Below are 16,284 nucleotides of genomic sequence, written 5' to 3'. Positions count from 1 at the left end.
ACATTCACCTATTGTGAATGATGGATCCTGTGTTATCTACTGTATATAGAGAAGTTATCAGTCATTGTTCAGAAGGGGGAGGAGGTGAGCTGTGACATCACCTATTGTCAATGGTGGATCCTTTGTTATCTACTGCATATAGAGGCATTATCAGTCATTGTACAGGAGGAGTAGGTGAGCTGTGACATCAACTATTCTGCATACTGAATCCTGTGTTATCCATAATTAGATGTTATTTGTCATTGTAATCCTGTCTATGATTAAATGACTGCTCTCTACAGAACAAGAAGTTTCAGCCAATTGTCAGGCTCAAAGTGAAAACTAAAAATTTCAGGGCTATTTTTCAATATTGATAACAACATAAAAAAATTAGAAAAATAGTGTTTGTAATGACACACAGCTCTGCTCTGCTTCCCTCAACCATACACTGTGCTGTGTGATGAGAACTACAAGAAGTGTTTAAAATGACAGAGAACTGTGCTCTGTTCCCCTCCTCCACACACTAACATTACTGTGAGATGAGACCTACAAGAAGTGTTTGTAATGACACCTAGCTCTGCTCTGCTCCCATCAACTATACACTGACATTACTATGAGATAAGAACTACAAGAAGTGTTTGTAATGACACATAGCTCTGCTCCCGTCAACTATACACTGTGCTGTGTAATGAGAACTACAAGAAGTGTTTGAAATAACAGATAACTATGCTCTGTTCCCCTCCTCCACACTCTGACATTGCTGTGAGACGAGAACTACAAGAAGTGTTTGTAATGACACACAGCTCTGCGCCCGTCAACTACACACTGACATTACTGTGAGATGAGAACTACAAGAAGTGTTTGCAATGACACATAGCTCTGCTCTGCTCCCGTGAACTATACACTGACATTACTGTGAGATGAGAACTACAAGAAGTGTTTGTAATGACACATGGCTCTGCTCCCGTCAACTACACACTGACATTACTATGAGATGAGAACTACAAGAAGTGTTTGTAATGACACACAGCTCTGCTCTGCTTCCCTCAACCATACACTGTGCTGTGTGATGAGAACTACAAGAAGTGTTTGAAATGACAGATAACTATGCTCTGTTCCCCTCCTCCACACTCTGACATTGCTGTGAGACGAGAACTACAAGAAGTGTTTGTAATGACACATAGCTCTGCTTTGCTGCCCAGTAGTAAGTTAAGTGATGAATGCAGAAACTATGTGTCATTACATGTCTCACACAGAGGATATCGGTTCGGACATTCTATGGTGGTATGACCCCGCATGATGTCTTCTGTTTCATTGGTCGACATCATGCAGAGGCAGAAGTCAACGCAGACAGGAAGAAATCTCTGGTAACGCATCCCTGGTCTTAGAGAAAATTAGAATGAAGGTTAACAAGCTAATATCTCTGCAGTGGAGATAAGGGATGGAATAGGGATGTGCAGAACGGAGCACAGCCCAGAATGCAGATTCACTCTTTCTGGCCGTCCATTTGGACTGTCCCATAAGCTTAATTTGTCAATTATCCAGAGGATAGATGTAAGAACAATAGGGGGGAGTTCTGTCTACTGGGAAACCCCACTGATCCCAACAATGGGAAGCGCAGAGTCTTCCCTGTGATTAGAGCAGGAGTGAGCATGTGCAACCACTGCTTCTTTCACTTTCTTTTTGTCCGGGCTCCCTCTAGGAGCATTTCACAGTCCCTAAACGGACCGCAATCCCCTGTCCCGGCCCAAATTTACAGCCTCATATGTTTTTTAAGAGGCTATACCTTTGGGTTCGGAAAGCTGCTGCAGTCAGTCCTGGCATTGAGGTCTCTATATAGACCATGAAAAAAAATTCACGTGCACTTGGCCTAAGAGTGATGGTTGGACAAACTAATACCACTACATTCACAAAGAGTAGTTTGAGCACTGCTGTTCATTAGAATCTGCTATAGTCTCAGCAGTTTGGGTTTAAGAGCAGATTGGTATATAGTTTTCTGGGAAACATTTGGTATAACTTTGTTATTTATTAAAATTTCTGCTCTTTCTGTACTTAGGAGTCCAGTGGGAGGAGTTACATACAGAGATGGCTGTTAGTCACTAAGTTGTACTGCCCACTAGACTCCTAAGATTAGAAATATCCTGTCACAGAGTGTGAAGGGATAACAGGGAACTTGGGCTCCTAGACTGGCCCTCAGGTCAGGAGGCCCTATCTGTCCCTAATCCCAGAGATACTTCTAATAGTAAAGATGTCTTGGCTGCCTTCCTTGCCCTGCTCCTGGCAAGCCCATATCTAATACACTTTCTCCCCCAACTCAGGGGAGGATCAGGACAGGAGTGGTAGAACCCACAAATATAGACAATGGTGAAGATGTTTGGGCCGCCTTCCTTGCCCTGCTCCTGTCAAGCCCAGATCTAATACCCTCTCTCCCCCAACTCAGGGGAGGTGTTGGACAGGAGTAGTAGAAGCCATAAATATAGACAATGGTGAAGATGTCTGGGCCGCCTTCCTTGCCGAACTCAGGGGAGGTGTTGGACAGGAGTAGTAGAAGCCATAAATATAGACAATGGTGAAGATGTCTGGGCCGCCTTCCTTGCCGAACTCAGGGGAGGTGTTGGACAGGAGTAGTAGAAGCCATAAATATAGACAATGAGAAAAATGTCTGGGCCGCCATTCTTGACCTTCTCCTGGTAAGCCCAGATCTAATACCCCCACTCCCCCACCTCAGGGGAGGACCAGGACAGGAGTGCTTGAAGCCACAGATATAGACAAACGGGGAAACACAGCTAGCACACACGGAGATATAAGATAATATGAGATAAGGAGGAAATAAAGAGCAGGGAGGAAATAACCAGATGACGAGAGGATTTCCACAGCACACCAATCAGCAAATAATAAATCACCAGCAATTGGAACACAACAGCACACCGGCCGGTTTAGCAAAAGCTATAGTCGGCATGTGAAGACAGGCTCCACCATCTTAAAAAGATGGTAAGGGACTGTGATAGGTCTCCCACAACATTTTATCCAAGAGGTAACCAGTAAGCTAGCAGAAATTATCTTCTGCAAGCCCAGTCATTAATGAGCACAAAGCTGTAGTCGGCATGGGAAGACAGGTTCCACCATCTTAAAAAGGCGGGGAGTGACTGTGATAGGTCTCTCACAACATGTGAACCAATAGGTAACCAGCAGGATAGCAGAAATTAACTCCTGCAAACCTAGTCATTAATGAGCACAAATCTATAGTTGGCATGGGAAAATAGGGTCCACCATCTTAAAAAGGCATGACATGACTATGATAGGTCTCTCACAACATGTGATCCAAGAGGTAACCAGCCTGATCACTAATGAGCACTCAGCTGGACGACGCCCGAGCCTGCCTGTGCAACTCAGACGCACCAGAGAAGGCATAGTGAGGAGTATCAGAATCGGCAGTGCGAACAGCGTCAGATGCCGCCATGACGCTCTGCGAGAATAAAATACAAGTTATATTGAAACTTTTCTAACAAAACTAGATATCAATCTGCTCCGCTCCTCAGAGCTTAACTCAAAAATCTTAGAAGGGGATTTGGAGCTGCGTGTAAGAAAAATAGCGCTCCAACCGCCATGCGGAGAACTATCCGTAATACATTTTCGAACTGTTTAGATAAAACAAAGCCTTTCTGCTTTTTTTTTCCTGTTCCCGCCATGCTTATAAATGGAAGATGTAAACTTTAAACTGCTCATTTATTTCCAGCGAATGACTAATGCCGTTCCCCTTTATCCGTCAGGACCGTAAAACATCCTGTTAGATATTCCTTCCTTCCCCTTGAAAAATCCACATTAATTGCAATGCACCAGAACAAATCCAGGTTACAAAAATGTCATTGTTCCTTCGCTTTGGTTCCTAAGAAACCAGCGAACTCTCGTTAATATTCCAGTTTGCTTTAAATTAGTGTTAATTGAAGAAATCTCGGCGACATAATTGAGGGGATGTTGGGAGACGAGAGCAGGTGTACGCGCGCATAACTTGTGCCGGAGATGGGATTTGTTCTGATCCGTTCAGGTTAAGAAATCTAATTTTTGAGTTTGTGCTAAAAAGGTTTTAATTTGACTTTGGCGGCTTGTTTTGCTCAGAGTGATTAGGTCAATCAGGAGCAGAAATAATTTATCAGCGGACTACAATGTCTCCCGCGGCATGACGAAAAGGGCTCTTACATTATATATTAAAAAAAAAAAGTTATCCGTGGTGCTCGCAAATTAATCCCCATGCCCAACCAACACGGAGACCTGCGCTGCCTTTATCATTAATCAGCGCAAATTCACCTGCAAATTTAGGATGTATCTCTTTAATCAAATATGACAGGTCACTGTCTGCCACAAAATCAGCACACTCTTCCTATGCTGCCATCAGTCTCATGATCTGATGGAAAAATGTATATACTGTATATATATGTATATATATATATATATATATATATATATATATATATATATATATATATATATATATATATAAAAATAAAATCTATATACAGTGCCTACAAGTAGTATTCAACCCCTCAGTTTGCTCATGATCACTTGGAGGACTCTGAGACAGACTGGTTCAAGGTTCTCTGGTCTGATGAGACCAAGATCGAGATCTTTGGTGCCAACCACACACGTGACGTTTGGAGACTGGATGGCACTGCATACGACCCCAAGAATACCATCCCTACAGTCAAGCATGGTGGTGGCAGCATCATGCTGTGGGGCTGTTTCTCAGCCAAGGGGCCTGGCCATCTGGTCCGCATCCATGGGAAGATGGATAGCATGGACTACTTGGAGATTTTGGCCAAGAACCTCCGCTTCTCCATCAAGGATCTTAAGATGGGTCGTCATTTCATCTTCCAACAAGACAACGACCCAAAGCACACAGCCAAGAAAACCAAGGCCTGGTTCAAGAGGGAAAAAATGAAGGTGTTGCAGTGACCTAGTCAGCCTCCTGACCTTAACCCAATTGAAAACTTGTGGAAGGAGCTCAAGATTAAAGTCCACATGAGACACCCAAAGAACCTAGATAACTTGGAGAAGATCTGCATGGAGGAGTGGGCCAAGATAACTCCAGAGACCTGTGCCGGCCTGATCAGGTCTTATAAAAGACAATTATTAGCTGTAATTGCAAACAAGGGTTATTCCACAAAATATTAAACCTAGGGGTTGAATAATAATTGACCCACACTTTTATGTTGAAAATTTATTAAAATTTAACTGAGCAACACAACTTGTTGGTTTGTAAGATTTATGCATCTGTTAATAAATCCAGCTCTTGTTTGAAGTTTGCAGGCTCTAACTTATTTGCATCTTATCAAACCTGCTAAATCTGCAGGGGGTTGAATACTACTTGTAGGCACTGTATATAGATATATATGTATATATATAATATATATAGAGAGAAATAGATATATATATATATTTAGATATATATATATATATATATATATATATACATATATAGATATATATATAGATATTTATATATATATATATATATATATATATATATACAATTCATTTTTCTGTTATCCCAGATCAGTCACTGCCTACAACAAAGTCAGCACATCCCTGTTTTGCTGATATATTTGATTTATATTTTGTCTACTCTGTCATATAACCTTGTTAAGTAAGGGAACAAGTGCCCCCCGATCAAGAATGGATTTTAGGTAGGGCACAAGAGGCACGTTGTATGATGCCTCCTCCATTTTGGTGACCTATGGGGTATATAGAAGTCATTAGCTGTTACAAAATTATCACAGTCTTCTGCTGCTGCTGGTTCATCATTTCCATTATATTAACACATTGTGACTCTTCCCAGGTCATATGCAGCCAGGTGCTTGCTAATGTAATTATTTAGTGTCCAGGTCACTGCCTCCAAAAAGTTCAACATACTCCTCTTCTGCTGTCATCATTGCCATGATCTGGTTACTTAATCTGTCACATAACCTTGTTAAGTAAGTTAATAAGTGTTCCCAGCACAAGAATGGATTTTAGGTAGGGCACAAGAGGCACATTGTTTGCAGCCTCCTCCATTTGTGTGATGTAGAGAGTATATACAGGTCATTGACTGTTACAAAATCATCACAGTCTTCTGCTGCTGCTGGTGTCATCACTTCTATTATATTAACACATTGTGACTCTTCTCAGGTCATATGCAGCCAGGTGTTTGCTAATGTAATCATATAGTGTCCAGGTCACTGCCTCCAAAAAGATCAACATACTCCTCTTCTGCTGTCATCATTCCCATGATCTGGTTAGTTACTCACATCATCCATAGGGCCCCAGATTAGATATCGGCCTTGTTCTTAAATTGTGCCCAAGTCACTGTCTGCCTGAAAATCAGCACCTATACCTCTTCTGCTGTCATCATTCCCATGATCTGGTTAGTTACTGACATCATGCATAGTGCCCCAGCTTTTATATACCATATACTATAAGGTAATCATATAGTGTCCAGGTCACTGCCTCCAAAAAAATCAACATACTCCTCTTCTGCTGTCATCATTCCCATGATCTGGTTAGTTACTCACTTCATATCATGCAGAGTGCCCCAGCTTTTATGTACTGCCTTGTCCATCAAATGTGCCCAAGTCACTGCCTGCCTGAAAATCAGCATCTATACCTCTTCTGCTGCTATGATATCACTGAATACAGAATATTCTATCCCTACTCCGTTTATGACCCTGGACCTTCGTTGCACAACTATACCTTCATTAATATAATCAAATAAGAGCACAGGTCATTGCTTCTCACAAAATCAGTACACTCTTCCGCTGCTGCTCAGCTTTCCCATTATATAACAACATCATATGCAAATGCCTCATCCTTCTTATTGTAACCATGCAAGTATTTTCAATAGAGATGAGTGGAAAGGTCACTGTCTGTGAAAAGAGCAGAACACTCTTCTCCTGCTGTGTCATCATAAATGTCATGAGTCAATACAGTTGCTTGTATATATTTACTATGATAGTGTGATTACAAATGTGTGCAAGTCACTGCCTCACAGAATATATTCCTCTCCTGCTACTTCTTGAACTCCCATTACACTTTTCTACATCCAGTTCAGCCTTATTTTCAGAAGTTGTCAGGTTCAGTTATGAAATCGGCCATTTCTCAATGACTTTGACCTGCTGAATCCAAAATTTTTAGTTTCTATGATGTCAAAGAGTTTCTCTTTTACTGTTCCATAGAGTTAATGCAGAAAAGTTTCAGTACTTTGAAACATTATTGTTTTTGCAAATATAAAGACGCACAATATTTTGTTTTACCGATTTTCTGATATTTATTTAGAGGAAACGTATCAACAACTCAAATAACTCAAACATCTAAACACTATTGTAAATTCTAATAATTTGGGATTAGTAATTTCACTACTAAATTTGCTCCTCATTCAGTGACTTTTTTTTCTTGTCTCTTGTCCTCCAGCATCAGATCATCTCTTACAATCGTCCGGCAGTAATCTGATTGATGGATATCTTTTCCCTATAGCCGTAATATCTTGGTGAAATCTCTCACCTTGCTAGTCACTCACTTCTCCGCAGTTTGGTGGAAGAAGTCTAGATGTGAATGTAAGAAATGAGTCCTTAAAGGGAACCTGTCACCAGATTTGGGGCCTATAAGCTGCGGCCACCACCACTGGGCTCTTATATACAGCATTCTAACATCCTGTATATGAGCCCAGGCCGCTGCGTAGAACGTAAAAATCACTTTATAATACTCACCTAAGGGGCGGTGTAGACTGGTTGAATGGGTGTCTCCGTTCTCCGGTACTGGCACCTCCTCTTTCGGCCATCTTTGTTCTCCTTCTTTAGATTCCTGCAGGACGCGTCCTATGTCATGCACATGCGCCGGCATTGAGGTCCTAAGCAGGCACACTATAAGTGTCTGCCCTACCCCACAATTCTTTACATGGCCCTCGTGCTGTCCCCCTAAGACGATAGAATACTGAAGGCTCAATAGACTAAAAAGATGATGTTATAGACTAGATACTAGCTCGGTATACATAACGAGCAGTTGGATTGTTGGACTGGCGCAATTCAAGTACCGGAGTATAATGGAAGTCAATAGGGAACTCAAGCATTTTTCAGGAAGATCTTTTGAAAAAAATGCTCAAGTTCACCATTGACTTCCATTAAAGGGAACCTGTCAGGTGCTATATGAACCCAGAGCCACGAACAGTTCTGGGTGCATATTTCTAGTCCCTGCCTAACCGTCCCGGTATCTAGTAGCATAGATAAAAGAGATCTTTAGAAAAACATTTCTAAAGATCGTATATTATATGCTAATGAGGCCAGGGACTAGTCACAAGGGCGTTATTTCCCCCCGACTAGTCCGCCCTCTTTCCATGTTAGCACCCATAGGGGCGTACTAACATGCTATTCAATGCCCATTGCCCAGCATCATCGGCAGTGACGTGCATACCTGCGTCCGTTGTCACCGCCTAAGACGACGCGTTTAGGGCCAGGGGCATGATCAGAAGTCCCGGCACTTCCAGTCATGTGCACCATAAAGCCGGGTGTATGCGTCCTGGCTTCAGAGAGGTCTAGTGCCCATGACTGGAAATGACGGTGACTTCTGATCATGTGCACTGACACCCTAAGCCTGGCATCTTAGGCGGTGAGACAGTGGACACAGGTACACGCGTCACCGCAATAGGCATAGGCCTCTGTAGGTGCTAATATGGAAAGAGGGCGGACTAGTCGAGGGAACAAATGCCCTTGGGACTAGTCCCTGGGCTCATTAGCATATCATAAAAGATCTTTAGAAATGCTTTTTCGAAAGATCCCTTTATCTATGCTCCTAGATAAAGGGACCGTTCGGCAGGGATTAGCAATATGCACCCACAACTGCTCGTGGTCCTGGATGCATATTGGACTCGGTAAATGACTGGGACCCATCCGAGCATCCAAATTCTCATTACGATCATACGGCCTGAATTCAACTAAAGTAGTCACTGTCTTCTAAAAAATCAACAAAACTAGTTTTTTTCTGCTGTATGGTCCTAGGTAATCTAATTAAAAATGTCTCTCGGTCACTTTCTCCCGTAAGGTCAACACACAGACCTCTCCTGCTGTTACCACATCACATCTCTTTTGTAGTTTTTTATTGATTTTTAGGAAACAACGTCCTCTTCTGCTGCTGCTTTTCCAGTGACTTAGAGGGGATTTTATTAGAGATTTTTTGAGGAGCGGTCGTGATGAAGGGTTTTATACCGATATTTTATGGTATAAAGAAATAGAGGGACAGACGGTCCACAAATTGTACTAAATCTGGAGGGAGGAAATCGGAACGTCTCTCCTCGGGATATTTATGACCTGCGCTGGATACAGACCTTCCTTACAGAGCAGAAGACACGAATCTATCAGCCGGAGAAGCCGAGCAGAAATGTTGTTTTATCAGCTGTTAAAGGGGCGGCTGAGCAGACGTCCACCCTGTATTGTTACCTGACAGCTAATGCCTTAAAGGGGTTGTCCAACTCTGGGTGCAATTTTTTAAATTAATGCCTGTATTTAGGATTAAAAGAAATTTTTGCTTTTCGATTTCATTAAAACATGTTGCGTTGTTTTTACTTTGACGGGCACTTTTTATTTTACTGTTATTTGATGTGGTCTGTGGTTAAATCAACTGAAAGGAGCTCAGACAAATAAGAGAATAATAAACTTTCCCATTGGAGCATAAGAAAAAGCTCACTGACAGATTCTCAGTTAACTCATTCTGCAAAACAGAGGCTATATAAGGCAAACGGTTCAACATTTTTAGCCAACATTAAATGGAAAAAATAAAGTCCGCAAATGTGGACAACAAGTTGGTAGACACGTATGTAGGCAACCATAAACTTACTTTTGGGGTGGATCAAGCGGGTTGTATGTCTTTTCAGAAGATAAAAACCCTCAAAATGTCTCATAGACACCCGGTTTCCTCCACTTATGGTGCTGCCGAGTTAAAGCAAGTGAATCTGGTGCTGTTAGCTTCTCTGAAGAAACCTCAGAGTCCATAAAAACCTTTGCCTTCGTAGGATAGGTAATAAATGAACGATCTCTTAGGGTCAAACAGGGGAAACCCCATACACGCGTTCCAAAGTCCCTTGTGTGAATAGAGTGTTAGTGCGCATGCGCGACCAGCATTCCATATACCATCTATTCAAGTACCAGTTACACAAACACCACGCTCGTAGACTCAGATATTTTATGGAAGCCCCAGTAATCATAAGTATGGGGTTTGCAATGTGGTAGTGTGAGTGGAGTGGTAGTGCTCATGCGCAACCAGGGCATCATTCACTGTCTAATAGAGTGGAAGTTGCACATGCGCACTACCAATGCAATAGACCCATAGACGTTTTATGAAAGCTCCACCAATCATAAGTATGGGGGTTTCGAATTCCATCGCGTGAATGGAGTGATTATGTGCATGCGCGACTACGATCCATATCATGTCTATTTGAGCATTAAGTTACTCATGCGCATTACCACTCCCGTGGACATGGAAGTTTTATGGAAGCCTCAACAAATATGAGTGCAGGACTACAAGATTTCCAAAGTCCCCTATATGAATGAAGTGTGTATGCGCATGCGCCACCTCTGTGTTATCCATGGCCTGTTGGAGTGGGAAGTTACACATACACACTGCTATTCCCATAAATCCATAGAAGATTTATGGAAGCCCGATAAATCATGAGTATAGGGTTTTCGAAGTCCATTGTGTGAATGGAGTGGTTATGTGCATGCGCAACCACTTTTCCTATCCTACATATTTGAGCAGCAGTTACTCATAGGCACTACCACCCCCATAGACTAAGAAATTTTATGGAAGCCTCAACAAATATGAGTAAAGGCTTACAAGATTTCCAAAGTCCCCTGTTTGAATGAAGGGGTTATGTGCATGCGCCACATCTGCATTACTCATGCCCTATTGGAGTGGAAGGTTACGAATACACATTACTATTCCTGTAAATCCATAGACGTTTTACAGAAGGTCCACCAATCATATGGGGCTTAATTTTCCTTGTGTGAATGGAGCAGCTGTGTGCCTGCGCCACCACCACTCCGTATTTGTTCTTTTGCAGTTGTACCCTCATTGATCCGTGAATGGCAGGGTGATTACCGCTGTGTTGTGTCCACATCATCTTCACCTTGGCCACGTGGGAAAAGGCAATTGACTAAGTCTACAACGATTTCTATTATTTCCTCCCGGATAAGTCATAACTGAAATGACCCTGCACTCCCATGTTGATGTAGACATGCAGGTTCTATTGGTCAAGAAGAAAAAAGTCTTTAACCATCATCTTATGTCAATGCCCAACCCAAGGGATCCGCAATGCACCTGTTATGATGACTATGGTGATAGCAGGAAACCGGCGCTCTTAAGCTGACCCCCAGACTAGGCTATCCTTAGCCTCAGGGATACCCCCAAAGGTGGGGATGCCTGAGTCTCTTCCCTGGATTTGCTCCTAAGCAGCTCTGATCTGATACTCCCTCCTCCCAGGGGGGCCAGGACAGGAGTGAGATTAAACTCACAAAAATAGACAGACAGGGGAAACCAAAACTCTGTCACATAGCACACACTCACAAATGTATAAGACAATAAAAGATGAGGAGGAAAACAAGAGCAGGGAGGAAACAACAAGATGAATGGTAAACTCCACAACCACTGCAGGCAAAAAGCACCTTTTTCTGCAACACCAAATCACACAGACCGACACAGTATAACCTATAGTTGGCGTGGGTGGAAGGTTTCATCCAGCTAAAGATAAGAGGAGCAGATGTGATTGGCTTAATCACAATATGTGGTCAAAGGAGCCTAATAAGCAGGCTAGTAGAGGTTTACTCTTGCTAGCCTGACTACGACTGAGCACACAGCAGGTTAACGCCTGAGTCTGTCTATTTTAATCAGAGACACCAGAGAAACAAATCAGGTGGAGTGTCAGAATCTGCAATGTGAACAGAGCCTGACGCCGCCATGACAGTCGGCGAAGTTCGTGCAGAACTAAATGTGACAGCGTCTGACATAATGATGCAGTCTGACAATCGGGGTGAAATCCTCATCACAATGAGGTTCCACATTCATTACTAACACCTCCTTTTCACTACTTCCAGAAATCCAAAATTTCCACGTATGAGAAGATGTGGGCATTTATGAGCAGTAGGCAGCAGACGGCGCTCGTGAAGAACAACGACGAGGGAATTCAGCGGGTTCTTACCACCGATTACGCGCTACTTATGGAGTCCACCAGCATTGAATTTGTCACACAGAGAAACTGCAACCTTACCCAGATTGGAGGCCTCATTGATTCAAAGGGTTATGGAGTCGGCACACCTATTGGTAAGTTGTAAAGGATGTGGGGGGGAAGGGGGTAAAATTGAAATTACCAGTGCAGTGAACCTGATGCATTGTTCACACAAGCCTGCGCACTAGAGATGATGAAATTGATTGGAGGCCAAGAGAATTGGCTTCAAATTTTGGTAAAATGTTTTTTTGCCATAATATGTTCTACAATTTTGTTTTCTCGAATCAAGCAAAACAGTGAGTTCTTGCTTAGGTCCCTGCCCGGCCCTCCACTGGCTCGCTTCCTTCGGCTCCGGCCTTCTCTTCTGTCTTCAGTCTTTGGCATCTCCAGAACTGACCAGAACTCAAGTGACCTCATGACGTCGTAGCACAAGATCCAGTGAGCTATGAAAAGTGAAGGAGATGGAAGAGAAGAGCTGGAGGTTGAAGGAGTTAGCCGAGAAGCGGTGGGCCGGGTGGTGAGCTTCAGCGGCAGCACAGGTGACCAACAAGGTTACTATAATATTTTTTTATCCTTTCCGTTATTTATGGTCTTGGGTTAGGAGAACCTTCGTAGCATAGCAATTGGTTTTTACCGGCAATCTGATTCGTGTAAAGTAATTTCAAGATCACGTGAACTGAATTTTTCGACAGATTCACTCATATCTACTCTTCATGTGTGGTTGAGTCGTAACCAGATATCTCTTCACCAAGGCAAGATTCCCTCTGGTACGGTGGTCCTGTATCTAAATACATTGCCGAGCCAAAGTGACCTATTGATGCCTATTGCGCAACTCCGGGCACATGCCACGTCTATCTGTTCTCCAATGCGAAAAGCCTGTGGATAAGTGGCATCGCCACCATCATTACAGCCACTTATCATGAGAACTTGGGTCTACGGATCCCGGATATAATAAACAAGGGGGAATCATCCAGGCTTACCAACAAGTCTATTGGGGACTCAACAACTTCAACCAAGAACGCCGATGACCCTACTGGTACTGACTCCAGAACACTGGCGCTGTTCATTGGTCCTTGGGATTAGTCGTGGTTCCTCAGCTCAGTCCTCCCCGATCATAAGATGATGGCATATCTTGTCTGGGCCATCATTTTACAAAATGGAAACCCCCCTTAAGGGTCTTTCCAACCTTCCACATTTATGCATAGATGTACAAATTTGCCAACAGTTCTGAACTTTTCTGGAACTGCCCCAAATTTGCAGACATAATCCCCAAAACTTCTTGGAGTCCTGGAGTAAAATGGGATGGGGTGTGACTAATACCTTTTTTATGGTTCGGGATGACCTGAATTTTCTGAGATTGACTCTAAAAATTTGGGACAATGCCCGAAAAGTTCAAGACAGTTATGCATGAATGTGAAAGATTAGAATGCCCCTTGAAGGGACTTTTCCATCTTAGCAAAAAGATGTCTCAGATAGGATATGCAATTAACTTATGATCGGGGAGGGTCTTGTCACGGGTGACACAGTCATGTGGTTTCTGGCCATAGATGGTCACAGCATCTGGCTGCGTAGAATTCTCCTTGACTTTCCATTGTTCCTGCTGTCAATATTCATTGGTATAGGTAGCTTTCCTATAGTATTCATCTCTCTGCCTTTGGGACCCATCAGGAACTCACCTACACTTAGCTGTTGATTTCCAGTATTCCTTTGGTGTTTAAATACCCCTTCCATCCTTAGGACTGGTGCTGGTGATATTTTCAGTTCCTTGAAGCTGAGGTTGCAAGCAGGTGGCTTGTACTCCTCTGTGGCATCCTTGCTGAACTTCTCCCTGAGTCATCTAATGATAAGCAGTTCATGCTTTTCCCCCCTGGATCTTTTATAGTTGTTTAGTATGGTTGACGAAGAGCTCATCCCATCCGTTCCCTATTTAGGCTCCAGCACCAGGGTCATCCTAGGGTAAGGTATCTGGCTCGGGGCATAGGTGCGGAACCTATCTAGGGTGGTGAAGGACCCCAGGGACCAGCAGTTGGTTCAGTCAGGGGTCACCATCTTCCCTTCCCTTTCGCCGTGCACTTGGCACTTCCCAGTATCTAGGTCTTAAATGAGGAAGCATGACCAATCCCAAGAGCAAATGAACAGCGCCACTCTTCTCCACAGTCTGTGTCTGGTATTACAGCGCAGGTCCTTACAAGTGAATGATAACCTTCAGTCCGTGGACAAGTTTCAGTATGCGTATATTAATATATGAAGATGCCGACAGGCACAGCTGGTGCACTTGTCCTTTATGTATTTCCCTCTGTGTTATCGCATTATTTGGGCTCGCGTATAATACATTCACCCATTCAGTCACTTAACGACGAGCCATAAATATAAAGTTCACTTCTGAACAATTGCCTTGTATATTCTGACTGCCAATGCCGGGAGAAAATTATTGTTTTCCGCGGCCATAAAAGTGTTTTTTTTCCGCCGTGTGAGTGACAATGACCGATCCCGGCCGGACCCCGGACGCCGAATGCAAACATATAAATTATGATCTGTTTTTAACGTAATAAAAGCGTTTCTGGGAAGTGTTGTGAGAAAATGCTAATACCAGTGACACGGTGACAAATAGATCGCTGCATTCGGACAAACAGAGAGGAAATAAAGGGCAGCGCAGCCTGATGGATGACGCCGGAGAAATCCGACCGGAGACACTGCAGTAATTAGTGCGGATTGTTAACTCCTTCATCCCATAGATGTGATGGTCTGCGGGGAAAATGTAATATTCTGCATAAAATGGGTAGATTGGGATTTCCAATATTGTGCGGTTTTACACCTGGACGTCCTCGTTAGATGGGTACAATGAACACGCAGTGCCTAATATATACTGTACATCAGAGGCGGTCAGCAGTGTTGGTGAAAACTTAACAATAAGGTGGGAAAAGGTCTCCCCCCCCCCCCCCCCCCCCGCCCCGCCATGCCATCTGCCTTTACATGTGACAGTGGCCAGTGGTGCGGAGCTCACTGATACCAGTGCAGCCTGTAATAGGAGCCACCGATGGAACAAGGCTGTTCAGAACATTTCTTCCTTCATCACCTGTGAGTGATATTACTGAGTAGTGGAAGAAGCCGCAGCCACGAAGAGGAGACCCCGTAACGTTATAAAGCGGGGGGCCGAATGCTGAGGAGCAGAGGGCAGATAAGTCACCACCGCTCTGCTGACCCCATAACTGCAGAGTCCAGACCTCCTCTGGTAACATCAGCACAAACACTGCACGCGCTGGGAGCGTCATGGCCGAGCAGCTGCAGCCATACATCACCAAGCACAATGCCGAGCCGTACATCACCAAGCACAATGCCGAGACATACATCACCAAGCACAATGCCGAGCCATACATCACCAAGCACAATGCCGAGCCATACATCACCAAGCACAATGCCGAGCCGTACATCACCAAGCACAATGCCGAGCCGTACATCACCAAGCACAATGCCGAGCCGTACATCACCAAGCACAATGCCGAGCCGTACATCACCAAGCACAATGCCGAGCCATACATCACCAAGCACAATGCCGAGCCATACATCACCAAGCACAATGCCGAGCCGTACATCACCAAGCACAATGCCGAGCCGTACATCACCAAGCACAATGCCGAGCCGTACATCACCAAGCACAATGCCGAGCCGTACATCACCAAGCACAATGCCGAGCCGTACATCACCAAGCACAATGCCGAGCCGTACACCACCAAGCACAATGCCGAGCCGTACATCACCAAGCACAATGCCGAGCCGTAAATCAGCAAGCACAATGCCGAGCCTTGCATCACCAATCACAATGCCGAGCCGTACATCACCAAGCACAATGCTGAGCCGTACACCACCAAGCACAATGCCGAGCCGTACATCACCAAGCACAATGCTGAGCCATACATCACCAAGCACAATGCCGAGCCGTACATCACCAAGCACAATGCCGAGCCGTACATCACCAAGCACAATGCTGAGCCATACATCACCAAGCACAATGCCGAGCCGTACATCACCAAGCACAATGCCGAGCCGTACATCACCAAGCACGATGC

At 43.9% G+C, this 16,284-nt stretch overlaps 1 protein-coding gene across 5 annotated transcripts in view; it reads left to right on the top strand.

The window, feature by feature from the left end:
- GRIK1 (glutamate ionotropic receptor kainate type subunit 1) overlaps positions 1-16,284 on the top strand; it is a 473,929-nt gene that overhangs the window by 419,674 nt on the left and 37,971 nt on the right. For all 5 annotated transcript variants that reach the window (XM_075335032.1, XM_075335029.1, XM_075335031.1 and 2 more), the window contains one exon: positions 12,087-12,312. In XM_075335032.1, coding sequence (XP_075191147.1) covers positions 12,087-12,312 — 226 coding nt within the window. The remainder of the gene's footprint in view (positions 1-12,086; positions 12,313-16,284) is intronic.

Source organism: Anomaloglossus baeobatrachus, chromosome 2 (assembly GCF_048569485.1).
Source record: "Anomaloglossus baeobatrachus isolate aAnoBae1 chromosome 2, aAnoBae1.hap1, whole genome shotgun sequence".
Taxonomy (NCBI): Eukaryota; Metazoa; Chordata; class Amphibia; order Anura; family Aromobatidae; genus Anomaloglossus; species Anomaloglossus baeobatrachus.
The sequence above is the reverse complement of the archived record's forward strand: the minus strand, read 5'-3'. Positions and strand labels throughout refer to the sequence as shown.